The following is an 18,300-nucleotide window of genomic DNA, read 5'->3' on the forward strand; positions in this document are numbered from 1 at the left end:
TGTAAGGGGACTGGGGTTGAGAGCCTTTGTTTCTTAACATGTACAATTATTGTAAAAGTTGAAGGTTAATTGCTGTTGTTGTATAATATGTTTCGTGTTATAAAAATTAATAGAACTTAAAAATATTTAGAATATGTATGCAGGCCTTAAAATATTAGGTGAAAAATAAACAGAGCTGCCACATATCAGCGGGGGGGGGGTGGCTGGGGTGGGGAGGGGAGAGGATGTTTCTGAGTGCAGATAACAAGTGTTCTCCGTTTATAACTGGAGTTCGACCGTCCGCAGACAGGTTAAACTTATACGTTTCCTCTGCGGATCATCGTCCACATTTTGCCAATGTGTTTACATATCTATCCATCTTGATTTGAACACTTACGGTGATTTGCAATGACTGCAACCAGTGAAAATCATAGGATAACTTCGAACAGTATTATGTGCCGAATATATCTTTAAGTGCGTGCAACCATATGATTTTCATTCAAAAAATTAATGAATTGATAAAGGAATAAAATGCGAGAAAATGAAATATATCGTAATCTTGAAAAACAGCGTACTTGTTATTAATACCAGGAGAATTATGGTGAAGGGTTGTCTTTTGTCTTTTGTGCCGTCGTGTCCAATAGTAAGGGTCTGCGCGATGCTTTAATACCGAATTCATGTAGTGTTTGTATAACTTCTGTGGAATAACCTATCCTTGAAATTGAAGCTAAAGCAAGGTAGAGAGGTATGCCGACCCGGAAAATCAAAGTATAAAAGAGAGCAAGAATTATCTTAAAATTCCTCCCTGAACCCCTGAAGGGGCTTTCAGACAGTGTTGTCGTTTGAATCACTACCACAGAACATTGAATATTGCATAGGCTATATGAATATGAAAAGTGAAATTGTCACTTCTCCAGGTACCCCACCAGGACTTAGAATACACCCCGGAAAATTCAATTTCTCTGTCTGACATGTACTTTTTGCTTTAAAATTGTGAGAGAACAAGAGGTCCCAGACCGTAAGCTGCCCCCCTCCCCTCGACGACCCCGCCATAGGGTTCTGAGATATATTCCACCGAATAGGCTAAATTTCTGTAGTACAACTTTAAAATGTTGCCACATGCAGTGTATACCGAATTTGTGTGCGTATAAAATGTATGCCATTTCGAAGAAACATTTATTGGGGAAGCACACTCCATGCTGCCAGTGGATATACAAACGGTCATGGATGAATCATTTACAAATATATTATGGTACGTGTGTGCAGGTTCACGCTGGTATAACATTGTCGCATACATTAATTAGGCATAGGCCTATATGTTTTATTAAAGACAAACTCAATAATTCCATACAACGAAAAACAGTGGCGTAGCAAGGACTCAAGCAATTACATGGCCTTGGTGCTGCAATGGAAACGTGCCTTCAAAGGAGAGTCCATCCAAGCCTGACTGGTTTGGGTTTGGTGAGAACCTGTTGATATTTGACACCTCTAGACACCATGTTTGCGCCACTCTCAGGCTAGATCTCTGTTGACGGAGGACAAATTGTTTCGTTTTAACTATCGATGGAGAACTTTTTATATAATGAGCAGCAGGCTAAATTAGATCTCCTGCTTGAAATACCTGGTGGTCGTATTTATCGGTCCATGCGTATTTATCGGTCCTTGAAACCGACCTCCCCCCGGGGTCGGGGCCGCCCGGGAGTTCGCATTGGCCTCAGAGTTATATACGCCACTGCGTGAGAAGCATATAACATCGTGCTATATAAACAAGTAGCCCATCGATTATCAGATCTGGGCCAATTTTTAACCGTTCCCGTTTCGTCCCGAAAATTTCTGGGTGTGAAACTTCGGAGGTGAATTATCTTTGCTATAACTATCTATGCAAAATACAGGACTGTATCAGTTAATCATGTGATATACACTATGAACTTTGTATCAATCGTGAGATAGGGCGTAAGCCTGCTGTCTATTGGTGCGTTGGTAAGACTTACGGCAATATTAGGGAACCATATCCAATCATCGTTGGAGTAACCCTGTAAGCCCAGGTCTAAGTTCTTCAATTCTGTAAAACCTATTGTAGTCCGAAAGACCTTCCGACAGTAAGTGCTCGTGAAGTGGCACATCCTTAACATTTCAAGAGAGAACCTTACATTTTCCATGTTGAGACTTTCACTGGGACATTTTAATTAGGCATCTTCTGGAATACGTTACTTGAAAACAATGGTAAGGTTCGCTTGTCATAACTTCAGCTTATCTGACTACACTGTAAAATTGGAAATGCAGGCTTAGGCTAGTACTTTAGCGTGTATAGTCAATGATAGGCTAGCCAATAATGACAGAATTCGTTCCGCCCACAGCCAACATAAATTTACATTCATTGGCTATGTTGACCTTCTTACTGCCCATATTTACACCACAACTTTAAAGTTAATATTTGTGGTAGCTTAGTTGAGGGAGATTGTTTGATTTATTTTTTGTAAGGAAACGAGCCTTTATCGCAGAATCCTCAAGTTGGTATTCTAAAAAGTCAGGAACAATGAATGAGCATGATCATGTTTTGGGGGAAAAATTGGCAGCCAAATTTCAATCCCCATCTATAGCCTAACCATGATACAGTGCCCACCATGCTCCCCCGGTTCACTATGCCTCAGCTTGTCACTAAAGTATCAAATTCCTCAACCTGCTTCAGGACCCTTTGTAACCAAGCTTATTAAAATTTCTGAGATTAAAGAAACCAGGATAAAAACAGTTCTAACCCAACCGAGTAAGATACAGGTTTGCATCAATTATCAGAAAGTTTTGTTAATAATGAAATGGTGTATGCTTTCAGAAGTTTGTGGGATGCTAAGATAATAAGTGTTAAGGTGTTGTTTTTTAAGAAAGGTGTAGCAACTTATCGCCCTGATGGCTGTTAAGAGTATCACTACTGTTATAACAGAAATTGTACAAGAAGTTGTTGACTTAAACCTGATCTAATCGTGAAGCAGAGAATGTTAGCTATTATATTTTGCAGTTTTTGTCTCTGCTTAAACTTAGCCTGAACACTTCTGAAACTTTGTTTTAGTCTGCAAGAAATCAGCAAGTGTCTCCTTATCATAATTTGATGTAAGAAATCCTATTTCATCTGTGAGAGCCTGTTTCTGTATAGGCTTTAATGAAAAGTGTGAGAGCCTATTAACTTATTCTATGCTTTAAAGTAGTTATCCCTTAGTTGGTAACCACTTTTCCTAGCCAATGTAGCACTGATGACACATCTTAGTTACATGTTTTTTTCTCTCTCTTCTGTTAACGATTCTAGCCTCCATCACAATCTGAAGATCAAGAGAAACTTTTGGAAGAAGCTTCTAAAGAGGTCAAAGTCCAAGCATTTGAAATGAAAAGATGTTTGGTGAGTTTCAAATGCTTTTACTCAAAACGTAATATCATCGTAGGAGCAAATGGTAATATGTAAAGCAGACTGTTTCGATGAGAATATTGAGTAATTGGAAGGTAACATATTAAAAACAATAAACTTGTCCCTGGTCAACTGTCTCGATTTTAGTCAAATATAGTCAAATAATTGCAGTGGGCTGCTATGCCCCTTGTGTAAGTAGATAAAAAGCATGCTCTATTCAGGAGACAAGTAAAACTGTTACAATTCTACGTTCTGCCTTACTCTGTTGAAACTGAAAGTGTCATAAGTGTCCAACTGTTTCTGTAAGTAGATTGGCTGCATCAGCTTCACATATGTTTTTAATTTCGGGAATGTGTTCACTTTTCCACATGCGTGACTTACATGTCTTTCTTTCTTTTAACAGGACAAATCAAAACTGATGGATGGGCTGAAACATGCCTCAAACATGCTCGGAGAATTGCGAACATCCAGCCTCTCACCAAAAAGTTATTATGAGCTTTGTATCCTTTTAGAATAAGAAATGAGAAACCTTTTTTTTTCTTTTTCAGCTTGTATTGTGATACAAAATGTGTAAATATTTTGTGAAATCTCTGGAAAACCAACCCTGTTATTTTATCTGCAAGTTGATACTGGCTATGCAACCCCAAAAGCAAAATTGTAACTGTTGTGAGATCATCTGAGAAGATTGAATTTCTGTTCTGACAAACAAATTCAGCTTTTGTGGTCAGCTGGCACACAGGTAATTGTTTTACATAGAATATTGATTGCAATGAAACTAGATAACCCCAAATAGTCCTAGGGGGAGTTAGTTAAAACAATAAATTGGGTATCACCCTCAGTCACTTTGGAGTCACTGAAACAGGCCTCAACCGAAAGTAGTGGTAGGGCTATGATCTTCGGGAAGGGGACTTTTACAGGCCCAAAGAGGGTGTTCTATCAACCAAACCTACAGATCTATTCTACAATGGATGTATTGGTCATTCTTTTGCTATTTTGCTACCATTTCTTGCTGTTAGGAAAACCCAAACAATAAGTCCCGGTTGGTCTGATGGGGACAACATTTTTGCCCTGAACTCTGCCCAATGTGTCTGTGCTGCAGGAAGCCACTAGCTTATTCACATGGAAAAAAGTTTACCCAAAAGGAAAAGTATGCAGCAGCATTGCATATATTGTAACTTGTTTTGATCCTTAACATTGCTGACACCAGACATGCAAGTCTGCGATGAAGTTCGTCACTTGGAGCAGTTTCTCTTAGATGAATACCAGAAAGGACATAAAGTAGCCGACCTGTATGAATTAGTTCAGTATGCTGGCAACATAGTACCAAGACTGTGAGTACCCAATTATTGATCACTTTGAAATAAATGTGCCCATTATTGAGCCCATTATTGAGCCCATTTTGAATAAATAAGCCCTGTACTCGCTAATATCCATAGGATATGGTCTTGTATGCGAAGGAAGTCTGTTGTTTGTTTTTGTTCAATGGGAATGCACTTTCTATCAGATACACACTCAAAATTATTCCTAACTTTGATGTAGAGTCAAAGTTGGCATCAGGGGTTGCTCGTGGTGAGTACAAGGTCCTGAAGTCTATTAATGTGGATCTAAGTCATTCATCTGCACCTAGGAAATTTAGATTTCCCCGCGGCGAGTAACCACTGAACGGGTTTGTCATTCTGGTTTCATTATAAATCATTAAAACTTTAAGCAATATCAAAGAAACTTGATGACTCGAAAGAATACGATATAAAGTTAAAGTTTGCTATATTTTTGCCGTTGAGTTACCTGTGTAACATTTTGTTGATATTCTTACCTAGTTAGAACTTTAATCTCAAGATCTAATTTTTCTTTTCTGGTCTTTCTTTTTTTCTCTTCTTCATTTCGTCAGTTACCTCTTGATCACGGTTGGTATGGTCTATATCAAATCATCCCAGCATTCTAGGAAGGACATAATGAAGGACCTGGTGGAGATGTGTCGAGGGGTCCAGCATCCTCTTAGGGGCCTCTTCCTCAGGAATTACCTCCTCCAGTGTACAAGAAACATACTGCCAGACGCTGAACAGGAAGAAGATCCGTAAGTCTCAAAATTCAGAAGAAGTCAAATTTTTAGTGTCCTAAGGAATCATCCATCTTTGCAATTTGATGGACATTGAATATGACCCAAGTTTTCTTGACTGTGATGACTGTGACGACTGTTTGTAATTGTGAATAGTTGAAAGGAATTTGGGAATGGTTTTCTCAAGTTGTGCCTTCTCCCAAGCTGATTCCAATGTGCTGTACATTGGAAAGAATCACAGCCATGTTGGTTTGTGTGAGTCACTTCTTCATAGAACCATGACTGATGCCAACTGTAGAAAAGTGGGTCGTGACCGTACTGTCCATCTTTTTCTGTCTGGTTTCGCATCTAATCCCAAAATTCCTTTTCCAATCGACACCTGCTGGCACAAACATAATCATTCTAATATTTTTCTGTTTTTGAGACCAAAGAATTATAAAATGCTTTCTTTGGATTGGCAAATGCCTGATACGAAGTTTGTACACATGTATGTTGAAACAAATGATAAAGAAACGGGGTTTGTTTGTAGGTTAAAATGTTTCAGAATACTTCAAATATTTTGCACTGTGATACAAATATATCTTTAGCAAGTATCTGTTGTCATTGTGTTTTCTGCAGGGAGGTGAAAACGGGAACCGTAGAGGACTCCATCGACTTTTTCCTCCTCAACTTTGCCGAGATGAACAAACTCTGGGTAAGGATGCAGCATCAGGGTCACACACGAGACCACGAGAAACGGGAGAAAGAGAGGAGGGAGCTGAAGATATTAGTGGGGACTAACCTGGTTAGGCTAAGTCAACTGGAGACCATTGATGGTAACAGATATAAAAAGGTTTGTAAGATTGAGTCTGTAGCAGATAGGTACCTCTGAGATCAAGTCTGTTAGAATGTGGTTACTCTCTGTAGGTACTTCAGGTAGCATAGTGGTGATACAAACACACACACATACACAGCAAGTTGTTTTCTCCTGTAACTTTAATACCCAAGTTTTATTTGAAAAGCTATGCAAACCAGACCTCACCAAATTGTGTTAATGATAACAATCGTGATTTCATTCATTTATTGATTTCTTGATTCCAGTGTGGATCCCATACAGTTTTATAACCTGGTTAAAAGGTTTAATTGGTCATAGTGAAATAATCATATCCCATTCCAAATGACAGTGGCATTATCTCGTTTCTATTCGTCCAACAGTCGTAAACGGGCACTTTCAACATGTAGACTCTTATAATATTTTGTACATTTTTTGTTGTAATATTACAATGCTGTACATTTGGTTATAATAAAATGCCCCTACAGTGTGTAGACTTGTAAAAGTTTGTTGCATTGCTTTGATCATATCTAGTTAAAACTTCTCTGCATTACATTGTAGCTTGTCCTGTCTGAAATCTTGGAGCAGCTTGTCAGCTGTAAGGACTACATTGCTCAAGAATATTTGATGGAATGTATTATTCAGGTGAGCACATCTTTACAGTTAAGTCGGTGGAAAGGTTCGATGTTCATTCCAGAGGCAAATAGATCTCTTCTCTCCGGTTTATGAAGGTTTGGCTCTACTCTGGATATTTGTCATCATAGCTGTTTTCTTTCTCTAAATTTTATCCATAGTTGCTTCACAAAGGCCTGCCATGCAAAAATGTGATTACGTGAGGCATAAATAGACACACCAAGTCTCCATAGTGATTGCTACAGAAGTTTCGAAGGGACCTCACAGTGATGAGATGCACACATTGCAAAATAACACCAATTGGACAATTACCATTTGAAGAGATGTCAAAAGTTATAAAAATGTTTGTGATTGACACTTAAGTTCTTCGTAGAAAATCTGGAAAAAATCTCCTTACAATCAGAAATTTCAGTTTTTTGACATCTTGAACAGATTGTTCAGATTTATGATTATTACTACAGATGTATCAAGTCTGTGTTCGTAGGGAATGCTCCAAAACATGCAGTGCTTCAAATGGTGGTACTAGTCACCTGGGTTCGGTCAAGTTTTCTCTGGGGTAACATGAATGACCAGCTAAGCGTGAGGTACTGCAGTGTGGCTGCTGTATTTATATTAATGTCATTTGCTTCTATTGACAGGTTTTCCCAGATGAATTTCATCTTGATACGTTGGACCTCTTCTTGAAGGCCTGTGCTGATTTGAATCCTACAGTTAATGTTAAGAATATCATCATCGCTCTAATTGATCGGTAAGACAGATAGATGTTGCTCTCTGATCAAAACTCAGATGGTACTGTTAGATGGATGTGTTAGATATTAGAACATACTTTGTATTAGCAGGAAGATCATTCTTTGTCGTAGAAGTTTGATCATGCTGAGATTAGAAGTCAGATCATGCTGAGATTAGATGTTAGATCATGCTGAGATTAGATGTTAGATCATGCTGAGATTAGAAGTCAGATCATGCTGAGATTAGATGTCAGATATTGCTGAGATTAGATGTTAGATAATGCTGAGATTAGAAGTCAGATAATGCTGACATTATAAGTCTGATCATGCTGAGACTAGAAGTCATATCATGCTGAGATTAGATGTTAGATAATGCTGAGATTAGATGTTAGATAATGCTGAGATTATGAGTCAGATCATGCTGAGATTAGATGTTAGATAATGCTGAGATTAGATGTTAGATAATGCTGAGATTAGAAGTCAGATAATGCTGAGATTATAAGTCAGATCCTGCTGAGATTAAAAATCAGATCATGTTGAGATTAGAAATCAGATTATGTTCTGTGTCAGAAATCAGTAGCAATTGGGTTTGGAACTCCTAGTTTCAAATGACAAGGCAGTTTTCTGCATTGTTCGTAACTCCTAACACCTAATTGCGCAAACTGGTTTAGGGACTTTTTAAAACAATTTTGTTTTGTGTTTCTTTCTTCTACAGTTCGAAAAATTGGAAGTAGGAATATATTTTGAATGTTTTGTGGGCCTAGCAAATGTTAACATTCTAATAACACACTGTGTCATGTTTCCACTGAACTTCTTTTCATTCGTTACATAAGAACAGAATGTGTTAACATCTGATACTGTCAGCATAGTTGATGACTATTGATTACCCCAAAAGACTTCTAAAAGTCTATTTTCTTTTGACATTCCTTTGATCCTTTGTCTTCCCAAAAGGCAACCTTTCTCTCATTCTCATAGCCCCACATTTGTAAATTTTGTTATGTTTTGATTTTGATTTTTTTTTTCCTTCTCATCCCCAGACTTGCAGTCTTTGCGACCCGAGATGATTCGGCGGGTATTCCTGACGATCTCAAACTGTTTGACATCTTTTCAGAACAGATTGCTGTTATTATACAGGTAGGCACTTTACAAGATTTGCAAAAACAATAGTAAAAAAGACTAATCATGAATGATTTGAAGAGAGTCTTTTAACTACAGTTTCTTAGCTTGTAGGCTAAAAAGTATGGGACATAGGGGTATTTGCACAGATGTGTTTGAGTGGATTGAATGGCAAACACATCTTTACAATATTCGTATCTTTACTGTTTTGTTTACACAATTACATTTCAAGTTATCTAACAGTGTTGTTCATGCCACCATGTAGGCATTGTGAATTGTCTTATATACTTTGTGGAGGGTTCTTTAAAAAGTCTGACCAGATAGGCTGCTAGGACAGAATTCTAGCCAAGGTTAAAACTTGAGTATCTCATGTTCTTCACACTGGCTTTATACAACCCTAATTTATGTGTGTAAGAATACACGAATACATGAAGAATACAAAGAATATATTCATTTTACTACTTGCAACCATGAAAATGGCTTGAAGGGATTCCAAGATAAGTGTGGCAATTCAGTACATGCATCAGAAAGGTAGAGGGAATATAGAAAAATGACCTGCTAATTCCAATGTCACCTTGAAAGGGTATAGAATGTTTGTTTCGTGGGACATTTCGCAAACGGCAAGAACTGTGCTCTTCCAGCTAAGCTATTGTACATATTAACCAACACCATGTAGGTAAGGATGTTATTTTGAAGCTCTGTTACCTTTTACACTGTGTGACTTCATTTTGTAAACTTCCTCTCTTCAGCTTAGCTATTCCTCACTCCCTCCTCCTCCCTCCTCCTTCCCGCCAACCCTTTGATAACGACAAGTGATTCACAGTTTTATGTTGCATTGTATTCTGTTAGGCTCGACCAGACATGCCTCCAGAGGATATCGTTGCCCTTCAAGTTTCCCTCATCAACCTGGCTCTGAAGTGTTACCCAGATAGAGTGGACTTTATCGACAAGGTCCTCGAGACTACCACAGAAATATTTCACAAACTTGGACTCGAACAGTAAGTTTAATTTGTTTCGCTTCTGATAGTTTCAATAGTAATGTCACCGTGATAAGAATATATCCCAGCTATGATAGGTACTCTGTGGCACAGTAAGGGAAACTCCTTTGGAGGGAAATATGATCATATTCAGCAGTTTAGCTCTCTTAGCACATTGCCTATTCATTTTGCTCACCCCAGTAACAGTTTGATGGCTATGGAAATGGAGGAAACATTGAATCTTTAACGATAAAAAAGACAATTGTTTCTTATTTGGCATATAAAGGCCAGCCAGTCTTTACACCCATAAAGGTGTCAGATGCTTTAAGTGTTCTACATTTCATCCTGTCTGTTTGTTTCAAAAACTCTCTCTTTGATTTTGCAACCAGCATGTCGCCGGGGGGGATTGGGGGGAGAGGATATTCTCTTTTCTCTGTTCATCATCTTCTAACAAACGATCTGAAAATTCTTTTTTTCATTTGTACATAATATCACGATGTGTACTGTTTCAATTGTTGCCTGAAAGAATTTGTTACCCCCATTCTTTTCTTTTGCCTCCGCCAGTCTAAGCAGTCAAACCCCCGTCGCCAAGGAACTTATCCGATTATTGAAGATTCCCCTAGATTCCTACAACAACATCTTGGTTCTGCTGAAACTCAAACACTTTGGGATGGTGGTAGAATATTTGGACTACGAAGGGAGACGCAGCATGGGCAAGCTGATCATCAGTAACGCCCTGGATCATAAAACCCAGATACCACTTCAGGAACAGGTGGACCAGATCCTGCTCCTTGTCGCTCCTCTGGTCCAAGACCAGGTCGACCAACCTGCCGAGGTAGGTCCCATCAAACTGTCTGTCTGTCTGTCTGTCTGTCCGTCTGTAATCGTCTTGTCTTTCTGTCTGTATTTCCTCTCATCCCCAAATCTAAGTTTCAATTGGTACTTGATGGTTGTGCAGTTAGCAGAAAAGAAACAGCAAAACCAGAGTTTGAAAGTCTGTCCTTGTTAAGGTGGTTGAAAGACCCTCCTTGTTAAGGTGATTGAAAGTACCTCCTTGTTAAGGTGGTTGAAAGTCTCTCCATGTTAAGGTGGTTGAAAGTCTCTCCTTGTTAAGGTGGTTGAAAGTCCCTCCTTGTTAAGGTGGTTGAAAGTCCCTCCTTGTTAATTAAGGTGGTTGGAAGTCCCTCCTTGTTAAGGTGGTTGAAAGTCCCTCCTTGTTAAGGTGGTTGAAAGTCTCTCCATGTTAAGGTGGTTGAAAGTCCCTCCTTTTTAAGGGTGGTTGAAAGTCTCTCCTTGTTAAGGTGGTTGTAAGACTCTCCTTGTTAAGGTGGTGTCGAGTCCTTACAACAGCTAAAGGCCTTCAGGTAACACATCTGTCCCTGAATGAAAGAACATCAAGAAATTACCAGCAGGTTCTCTCAATCCATGAATTCAATCTTCAAATTCTGTTTTGTCTTAGTATTGCTTTCCTACTGATACTTCTATCACGTGCATTTATCGTTTCTTTCAACCGTCAGGACGATCCCGAGGAATTTGCGGAAGATCAAAGCCTGATGGGAAGATTCCTTAATCTGTTAGAAGCTGAATCCGCCGATCAGCAATACCTGGTGGGATGATTTATTCTCTCATTATCTGATTAAAAAAGTGGCTAAAAATCCTTCCGATCTTGGCTCCTTTTTGTTTTGGAATTATGTGTGCTATTGTTATTGCTCTTTCATTGTCTAGCATACAAGTTATTAAAAGTCATGACTTAAACAGGACAATTTAAGACTGTTAATTCCCCAATAATTTGATTAAACGTTTTTTTCCAACTCAAGTATTTATTTGTGCATACTTCTCTAGAGAAGGATCAAGACTTTTTATTTAAAGGCATTGAAGATTAGCCCCAAACCACGTGCCGCACTCTGAAAAAGTTAACTTTCTGTTGCTTGTAAGCGAAGTTTTCTGCTTGTCGCTACAAAATGCAGACAGTAATGAAACGTGATACCCTGTTATCTTTAGCTGGACCTGTGATGTCCATCGCTGTATTGTTTGTATACTGTGCTGTGGGTATTGACTGCAGCTGTATGTACTGACTGTACACTAGTGTCTAATTACCGACGGTAGCAAGCTGTGTGTGTATTTTCTGGGATGGATGTTGGTGTTTAACACTTCTGTTACACCTCATTCTAGCTGGACCTGTGATGTCCATCGCTGTATTGTTTGTATACTGTGCTGTGGGTATTGACTGCAGCTGTATGTACTGACTGTACACTAGTGTCTAATTACCGACGGTAGCAAGCTGTGTGTGTATTTTCTGGGATGGATGTTGGTGTTTAACACTTCTGTTACACCTCATTCGAAACTAGGTCAAATTACCGGCATTAGACATTCTTTTTGCGCAAGTCTTCACACCCTTTAAAGATGATTTCCTTAACTAGTTTAGAGATCAATCTTCTTTTCACGCCCAATTTTCAGATATTGACTGCAGCTCGCAAACACTTTGGCAACGGAGGCAACAAACGTATAAAGTACACCTTACCGCCACTAGTCTTTTCTGCCTTGAGGTTAGCATACCGTTATAAAGAACTCTCGGAAGAGGTAAGTCGTCCTCAGATGGATCGGTCATCCCCTAAGTTTGTTATTGTTTTTACAGCAACGTGGCTAGGCCCAGGGGGCCCGGTGACGAATACCAAAATATAAATCCCTGCCAGCCAGCAAAGTGGCTAGTATTCATATTAAATGTGCGATCAGTAAACCAAACAGGTTCCATATACTTTTTGGAGATTGAGGGTAACAAATCTGGGGCGTCCAGAGGTATCAAATATCAAAATGTACTCACCTGTGGCCCAAATCATCGGTGGGCTTGGTCGAATGTGGACTCTTCATTTTGGTGGTCCATTTTGAGAGATGCATCGAGGCCCTGTTGATTTGTAAAGAGCCCATTTCTTACTAAGAGTTGCATAGAAGAGACAATGCCTGGCCGATAGCAGTGCTTCTTAACCGTCTACAGCACTGTGCCTTCAGTCATCCTTAAGAGGTAATAAGCTTATTCTTTTGTGTTTTGTTGACAGGATGATAAATGGGAGAAGAAATGCCAGAAAATATTCACATTTTGTCATCAAACGATCAGTGCACTGATCAAAGCCGAGCTGGCCGAGCTACCTCTGAGATTGTTCTTACAAGGTGCCATAGCTGCCGGCCAGATTGGATTTGAGAATCACGAGACAGTGGCGTATGAATTCATGTCACAGGTAAATCAAAATCCCTGCTCTCGTTCTATTCCGTAATTTATTCATTTTAATTGAGAGTCTTGTGCTACGATCCCAGTAGGATCTTCTTCAGAAGCAAATTCCATTCAACAACACTGCAGCGTGTTCGGTAGTATCGTGCAGTATTTTAATTTTACCCATTCGACTTTTATATTAGAGCATGATGCGTTCATCAAACTTTGGAAAAAATTCCAGGAGATTTTGAACATTATTTAGGAAATAAGTCATAATATAGTTATATATAAAATAGTTATAATATTACTTTTGCCCTGGCTCAGTTTTTTTTTTCAAAGTGAGATTCAATTTTATTATGATTTATCAGTTACTTTATAATGTTCTGATTTTTACCCCCGGTACGTTTTGACAGGCATTTTCGTTGTACGAAGATGAGATCAGCGACTCCAAGGCACAACTGGCAGCTATCACGCTCATCATTTGTACTTTTGAAAAGACTTCCTGCTTCAGCGAGGAGAACCACGAACCGCTGAGAACGCAGTGTGCACTCGCGGCGTCAAAACTGCTAAAGAAACCAGACCAGTGTCGAGGAGTGGGGGTCTGCTCCCACCTCTTCTGGTCCGGTAGAACAACAGAGAGCGAGGGAGAGGAGGTGAGAACGAGTAGATTGCATTTATTAATGTCAATGGAGTTGTTACATGGATGTGTAAGGAGATGGCTCTGTTAGTTATTGGCAGAATTTAAGTGGTGGGGTGGGGGGGGGAATCAGGCAGTGGGGCAGGAAGCAAGTGTGTTTTAGATGGACGTATAAAGCCTTCACCTTTACAGAGAATTAAATTGGTTTTGTGGAGCTTTATCAAGTCCTATCCCGTTAATGTTTTTGAGGTCAATTCCCTGATCATAGTTTATATTATTGTGTGATATCTAGTCACGCACGGTGTCGTCTGCTTTCAAGTTCGCAAATATCGGAGAATGATAAAACTTGTGTTTGGCGATTTTCCTTATGGAAATTACTAACTGTCTACCACTAACCACTGAATCTCAAGTAACATGCTCCTGACTGATATCCAGAGGTTTCTTTGATTAGTGTCGGGTCTAACTTTGGATTTAGAAGCTGCCACTCAGAAGGAGGGGCTCCCTGGGGGGGGGGGCGGGTGGGTATTGTATTCATTGTTAGTGTATTTATTAACAGCTCCCAAATTGAGTCATTTAAGGGGTTTCATATGACAGAAACCAATTCGGAGTTCAGCTGCATTCTTACAGAACTACGGTAGGAAATAATTTAAACTATTAAACATTTGCATGCATTCCTTTTCGTCCATTCAGATTAGAGTTGGGGAGCGTGTAGTGGAGTGTCTGAAGAAAGCACTCAGGATTGCTAAGCAGTGTATGGACCCCACGGTGCAGGTTCAACTGTTTGTCGAGATACTCAATAGATATCTTTACTTCTTCGAGAAAGGAAATGACAAGGTAATAGCCTTTGAATATCACTCTCTTTGAATATCACTCTCAATGTGCATGCTCCCCGAAGTGGGGGAAATTTTGCCGGTTCTCATTTTTTAGTATGAAGATGCTTCACAATGAGTATAAAAAATATAAAAACAGAAAAATGTGCAGTGGATGTTGGAAGCCGATTTTGTTCCCAACAGTATGTCAAAAGGTGGAAAACTTGTAAGTACGTTACCACAAGAAGGAAAGAAAATCTCAGGCACATGTTATTGCTAATCAAGTAATTCTGTCATGGGAAAACTTGGATGTGTTTCTGAATTGATGGTTTTCGACAACTGTTGATTTTTGGAGGGCTGATTAATCAGATCATTTTGATGATCATAACAGCTGTATATGATGTGAAGAAGAAAAGCATCTTCTCCACTGTGTTATGTATGATATGCTATGCGGGGAATAATTTGACCGTGTAAAAATTTAACATAGCAGTTTTGAAGGCTATGGACTTTTTGTCTCTTATAAAAAACTATCCTTTCTCTGTGTACAAAAACTGTAATGCATCTTTGCACTTGTATAGCAATTTCACCACATTGCATAGCATTGTGCGATGCGATACCAGAAAATTTATTCACTGCAATGAGTGCAAAATATATTCTATTGAGAGATATTATGTAAGTATTCAAAACAACATCAGAGAATAATAGCATAGCACATACTCTACTGCAATATTATATAACCTCAAATTTCCATTCAAAGAGCACACAGTAATGTCAATACACAGCATTTGTAGGAACGATGCCTAAGTGCAACATTTGCCAAAAGTAAACGTTGAATCGGTATAATTTTTAATCAAATAAATGAATAAATTCCGAAATGTTTGATTTTTAATTCCTCCCCCTCTTGTCACTGCCATTCCTCAGATAACTGTACAAATACTGAATCAGCTCTTAGAAAAGATCAGAGAAGACTTGCCCAACTTAGAAGACAACGAGGAGACCGAACAGATCACGAAACACTTCCAGAACACTCTGGAGCACCTTAGGATGAAGCAAGAGGCGGGAGAGTCAGACGGGCCATCGTACGAAGGGCTTACGCTATAACACATGATATCACATTCCCAATGTACAGATATACAATTCATCTCCTTTAATAACCATTTTGAAAGTGGTACTGGTAGCTAACCTTTAAACAGCTATGTAAGCTCCGTTTGAACCTGTGTTAGCACACGTACAGGCAAATGTACAATTTATATGTTCTAGCCAGATTAAAAATTCAAACAGTATACGTCGCTTAAAATTAATTTTCCCCAAGGTTATGAGAAATCATTCATTTTTATTTTTGGTAAAAACAAGAGACAAATATTATAGTAGAGAGTTTGGGGTGGGCCGGGGGGGGGGGGGGGCTGGGGGATGATTGAGGTCTAAGGGGGATTGTACACATTGATATGTATCTTTTATTTCTGGGCTTACTTTAAAAAGTTAAGCAAGGAAATGCTGTCATGTGCATTGTGATAAGTACAACTATTGCAACTTAAATGATAGTGGACTGTGAGAGGAAAATCAACATTCATATGTTGCTGTAGACAATAAATGTACCATAAAAGGTTACATAATCACTGATGTAAACTACACTGATTGACGGTGGCGGTGGTCGGCTTCAAACCGCACCCAATCTTACCAATCAGCACCATTTCCAACCAAAACTCTGTTATTGCAATAACCAGAACTTCCAGGAGAAAAAATTTAGTGTCCAAAATTGTGTGCAGCAGTTTTGAAGGCCTTAAACCTTGTCTCTTATAAAATACTGTGGTTCCTGTTTACAAAATCTTTGCACTTTTTATATCAACTTGAAATATTTGCAAAGGAGTTTTGAGATATGATACCGGATATTTCTCTGATAAACATTTGACAAATCATCGGTAGTTTTTTCTCTCAATTTTTGTCTTTGATGTATTCTACCACTCAGCATTGGTCTTCAATCCATCGTAGTCTGTAGAAACCTTATTGTGGCGTTTGGTTCGGCTCCAATGAAAAACGGTGAAAGATAGTTAGTTTCCTGCTTTAATGTGTGCATTTTCTCTCCCCACAAGAAATAGAAGATGTTGACTTTATTATGTAACAGTTTCATTTGTATTGGGGAAATTCTAAATGTTGTCTTTGTGTTCCTTAGACTGGTGGTTGAAAAGCAAAATGTGTCATATTTTATCATACAAGTACTTTATTTGAATTTCAGGTATTCATGTGCAATTGCTCTGCATGTTCAAGTAAGTGCTGCTGAAATGCAAATTTTCAAAAGGTCTTTTTTTTAAAGTTTCATAAAGAAAATCTCCAGGAACCCATGAACATTTCAAATGTGATAGATAGATGCCTCAAATGTAGGATGTAATTATATATGCAGCTTTTAAAGTACAGAGGATTTATTTTCAATACTTTCCAGCAAAACAAAAACTATATTGTTCATGACACAAGGCCATGGAGTCCATTTGTTTAATTGACAAAGACAGAGAGAAAAAAAATTATGGAAGGGGAGGGGGGGGGGGTTGGGGAGTAAGTACATAAACCTTGAGGAATGTCTCCAACCCTAAACTGATAGCTGTATACAACCTAACAAATCACTAGTGGAAGTTATCAGAAGATTCAGTTTTTTACCATTCTGCCATTGTCTCACATTATGCTGTTAACCACCGAGACTTTCAGTTCGATGCCATGACCCAACTCTTAAGAGATCAGCCAACATTTCACTGAGCTGGCTTACTTCATTGTACATATCACAATCTTTTCTATTTGTTTTTGACCTATTTTGTCATAGTAAAGCTTCAGTGAGATCAATTGTGTACAAATCCAATTGGTATGAATTTATTGCACATTAAGGTTGATTGTACTGGACCAAAAGTAACCAAGATAATGAAGTGTGGGTTAGAGCAAAGCCTTAGAGATGAATCCAATAAAAACACTTCTGTAGCCAAACTATGACTGTACCAATTAGGTGAATATATGACTGAATGTATCAGTCAGGTGAACACCAGATTATGACTGAATGTACCTGTCAGGTGAACACAAGACTGAATGGTTGTTGTAATTGCATTAATTCATTAGAGATGGACAAAAGGAAAGTGTTTCAGATATCTTCCCCATTTCTCTTCCATCTCTAAGCTCCTACCTATTTAAATAAAAGCAATTCATCTCTCTGTTCTTCCTCGGAGGGGATCACCGTTAGATGGTCTGTGATGTCTGAATGGCAAGTGTTCCTGACTTTAAAAAGAAATAAACATTTTCAGCTGAACTGCTGTGATAACATCATTCACTTTGTTTGTTGCCAGATGCATTCGCAAAATATCACCAACTTTAAAAAAACAAATTAATATCTTCACCATACGCTACAAGGTTGTGGTTTCGACCTAAAGATGCAGAAAATTATCAGCATTTTTATGAAGCAATCAATTTCAGCCATAGGAATATCTCTACAACTTAGCCCTCTGTGGTAAATTGCTTTTAGCCATTTCATCTACTTTCATTTTGGTCAGATCATGTAGCCATGTATTTCTTTTGTGGATTTCAACTGTGGTAGAGGAAATTACTCCTTTATTTCTATCTGTAGCTCTACATATTGTTTTATATTCACAGTCAATATATAATATTGTAAAAAAGGTGAAGAAGCCCTTCTGCGTTGATTCAGAAAGGCTTTAAAAATACGGCATGTGTCATGTCGAATACTCCGAGCTATTGACTGATCAATGTAGTTTACCATGAATATAAATCTCCCATTGAATATAATAAATTGTCATTTCATGTGTAAGTTTGTGAAATTATGTAATACATCTGCATATGGATTTGACACTAGTCATTTATGATTTGGCATGAGATGTGTTTTATTAGACCTCTGTCTTGTTCATATTTAAGATGCTTGAAGTTGTACTGCGATAGAATGAGAATGATGGATGGAGAAAAATTAAAG

General features: G+C 38.5%; 1 protein-coding gene across 1 annotated transcript; it reads left to right on the forward strand.

Moving 5' to 3' along the window:
• The first annotated feature begins 1,997 nt into the window (after positions 1-1,997).
• LOC139959800 (vacuolar protein sorting-associated protein 35-like) lies at positions 1,998-18,193 on the forward strand. The gene is made up of 17 exons (XM_071957657.1): positions 1,998-2,202; positions 3,278-3,367; positions 3,777-3,873; positions 4,581-4,704; positions 5,262-5,447; positions 6,048-6,261; positions 6,802-6,885; positions 7,512-7,621; positions 8,639-8,735; positions 9,567-9,715; positions 10,259-10,529; positions 11,212-11,301; positions 12,152-12,274; positions 12,748-12,927; positions 13,313-13,552; positions 14,227-14,370; positions 15,267-18,193. The coding sequence occupies exons 1-17, from the start codon at positions 2,200-2,202 to the stop codon at positions 15,444-15,446; spliced, it is 2,382 nt and encodes a 793-aa protein (XP_071813758.1). The 5' UTR covers positions 1,998-2,199; the 3' UTR covers positions 15,447-18,193.
• Positions 18,194-18,300: the final 107 nt, after the last annotated feature.

This window comes from Apostichopus japonicus, chromosome 3, assembly GCF_037975245.1.
Source record: "Apostichopus japonicus isolate 1M-3 chromosome 3, ASM3797524v1, whole genome shotgun sequence".
Classification (NCBI taxonomy): Eukaryota; Metazoa; Echinodermata; class Holothuroidea; order Aspidochirotida; family Stichopodidae; genus Apostichopus; species Apostichopus japonicus.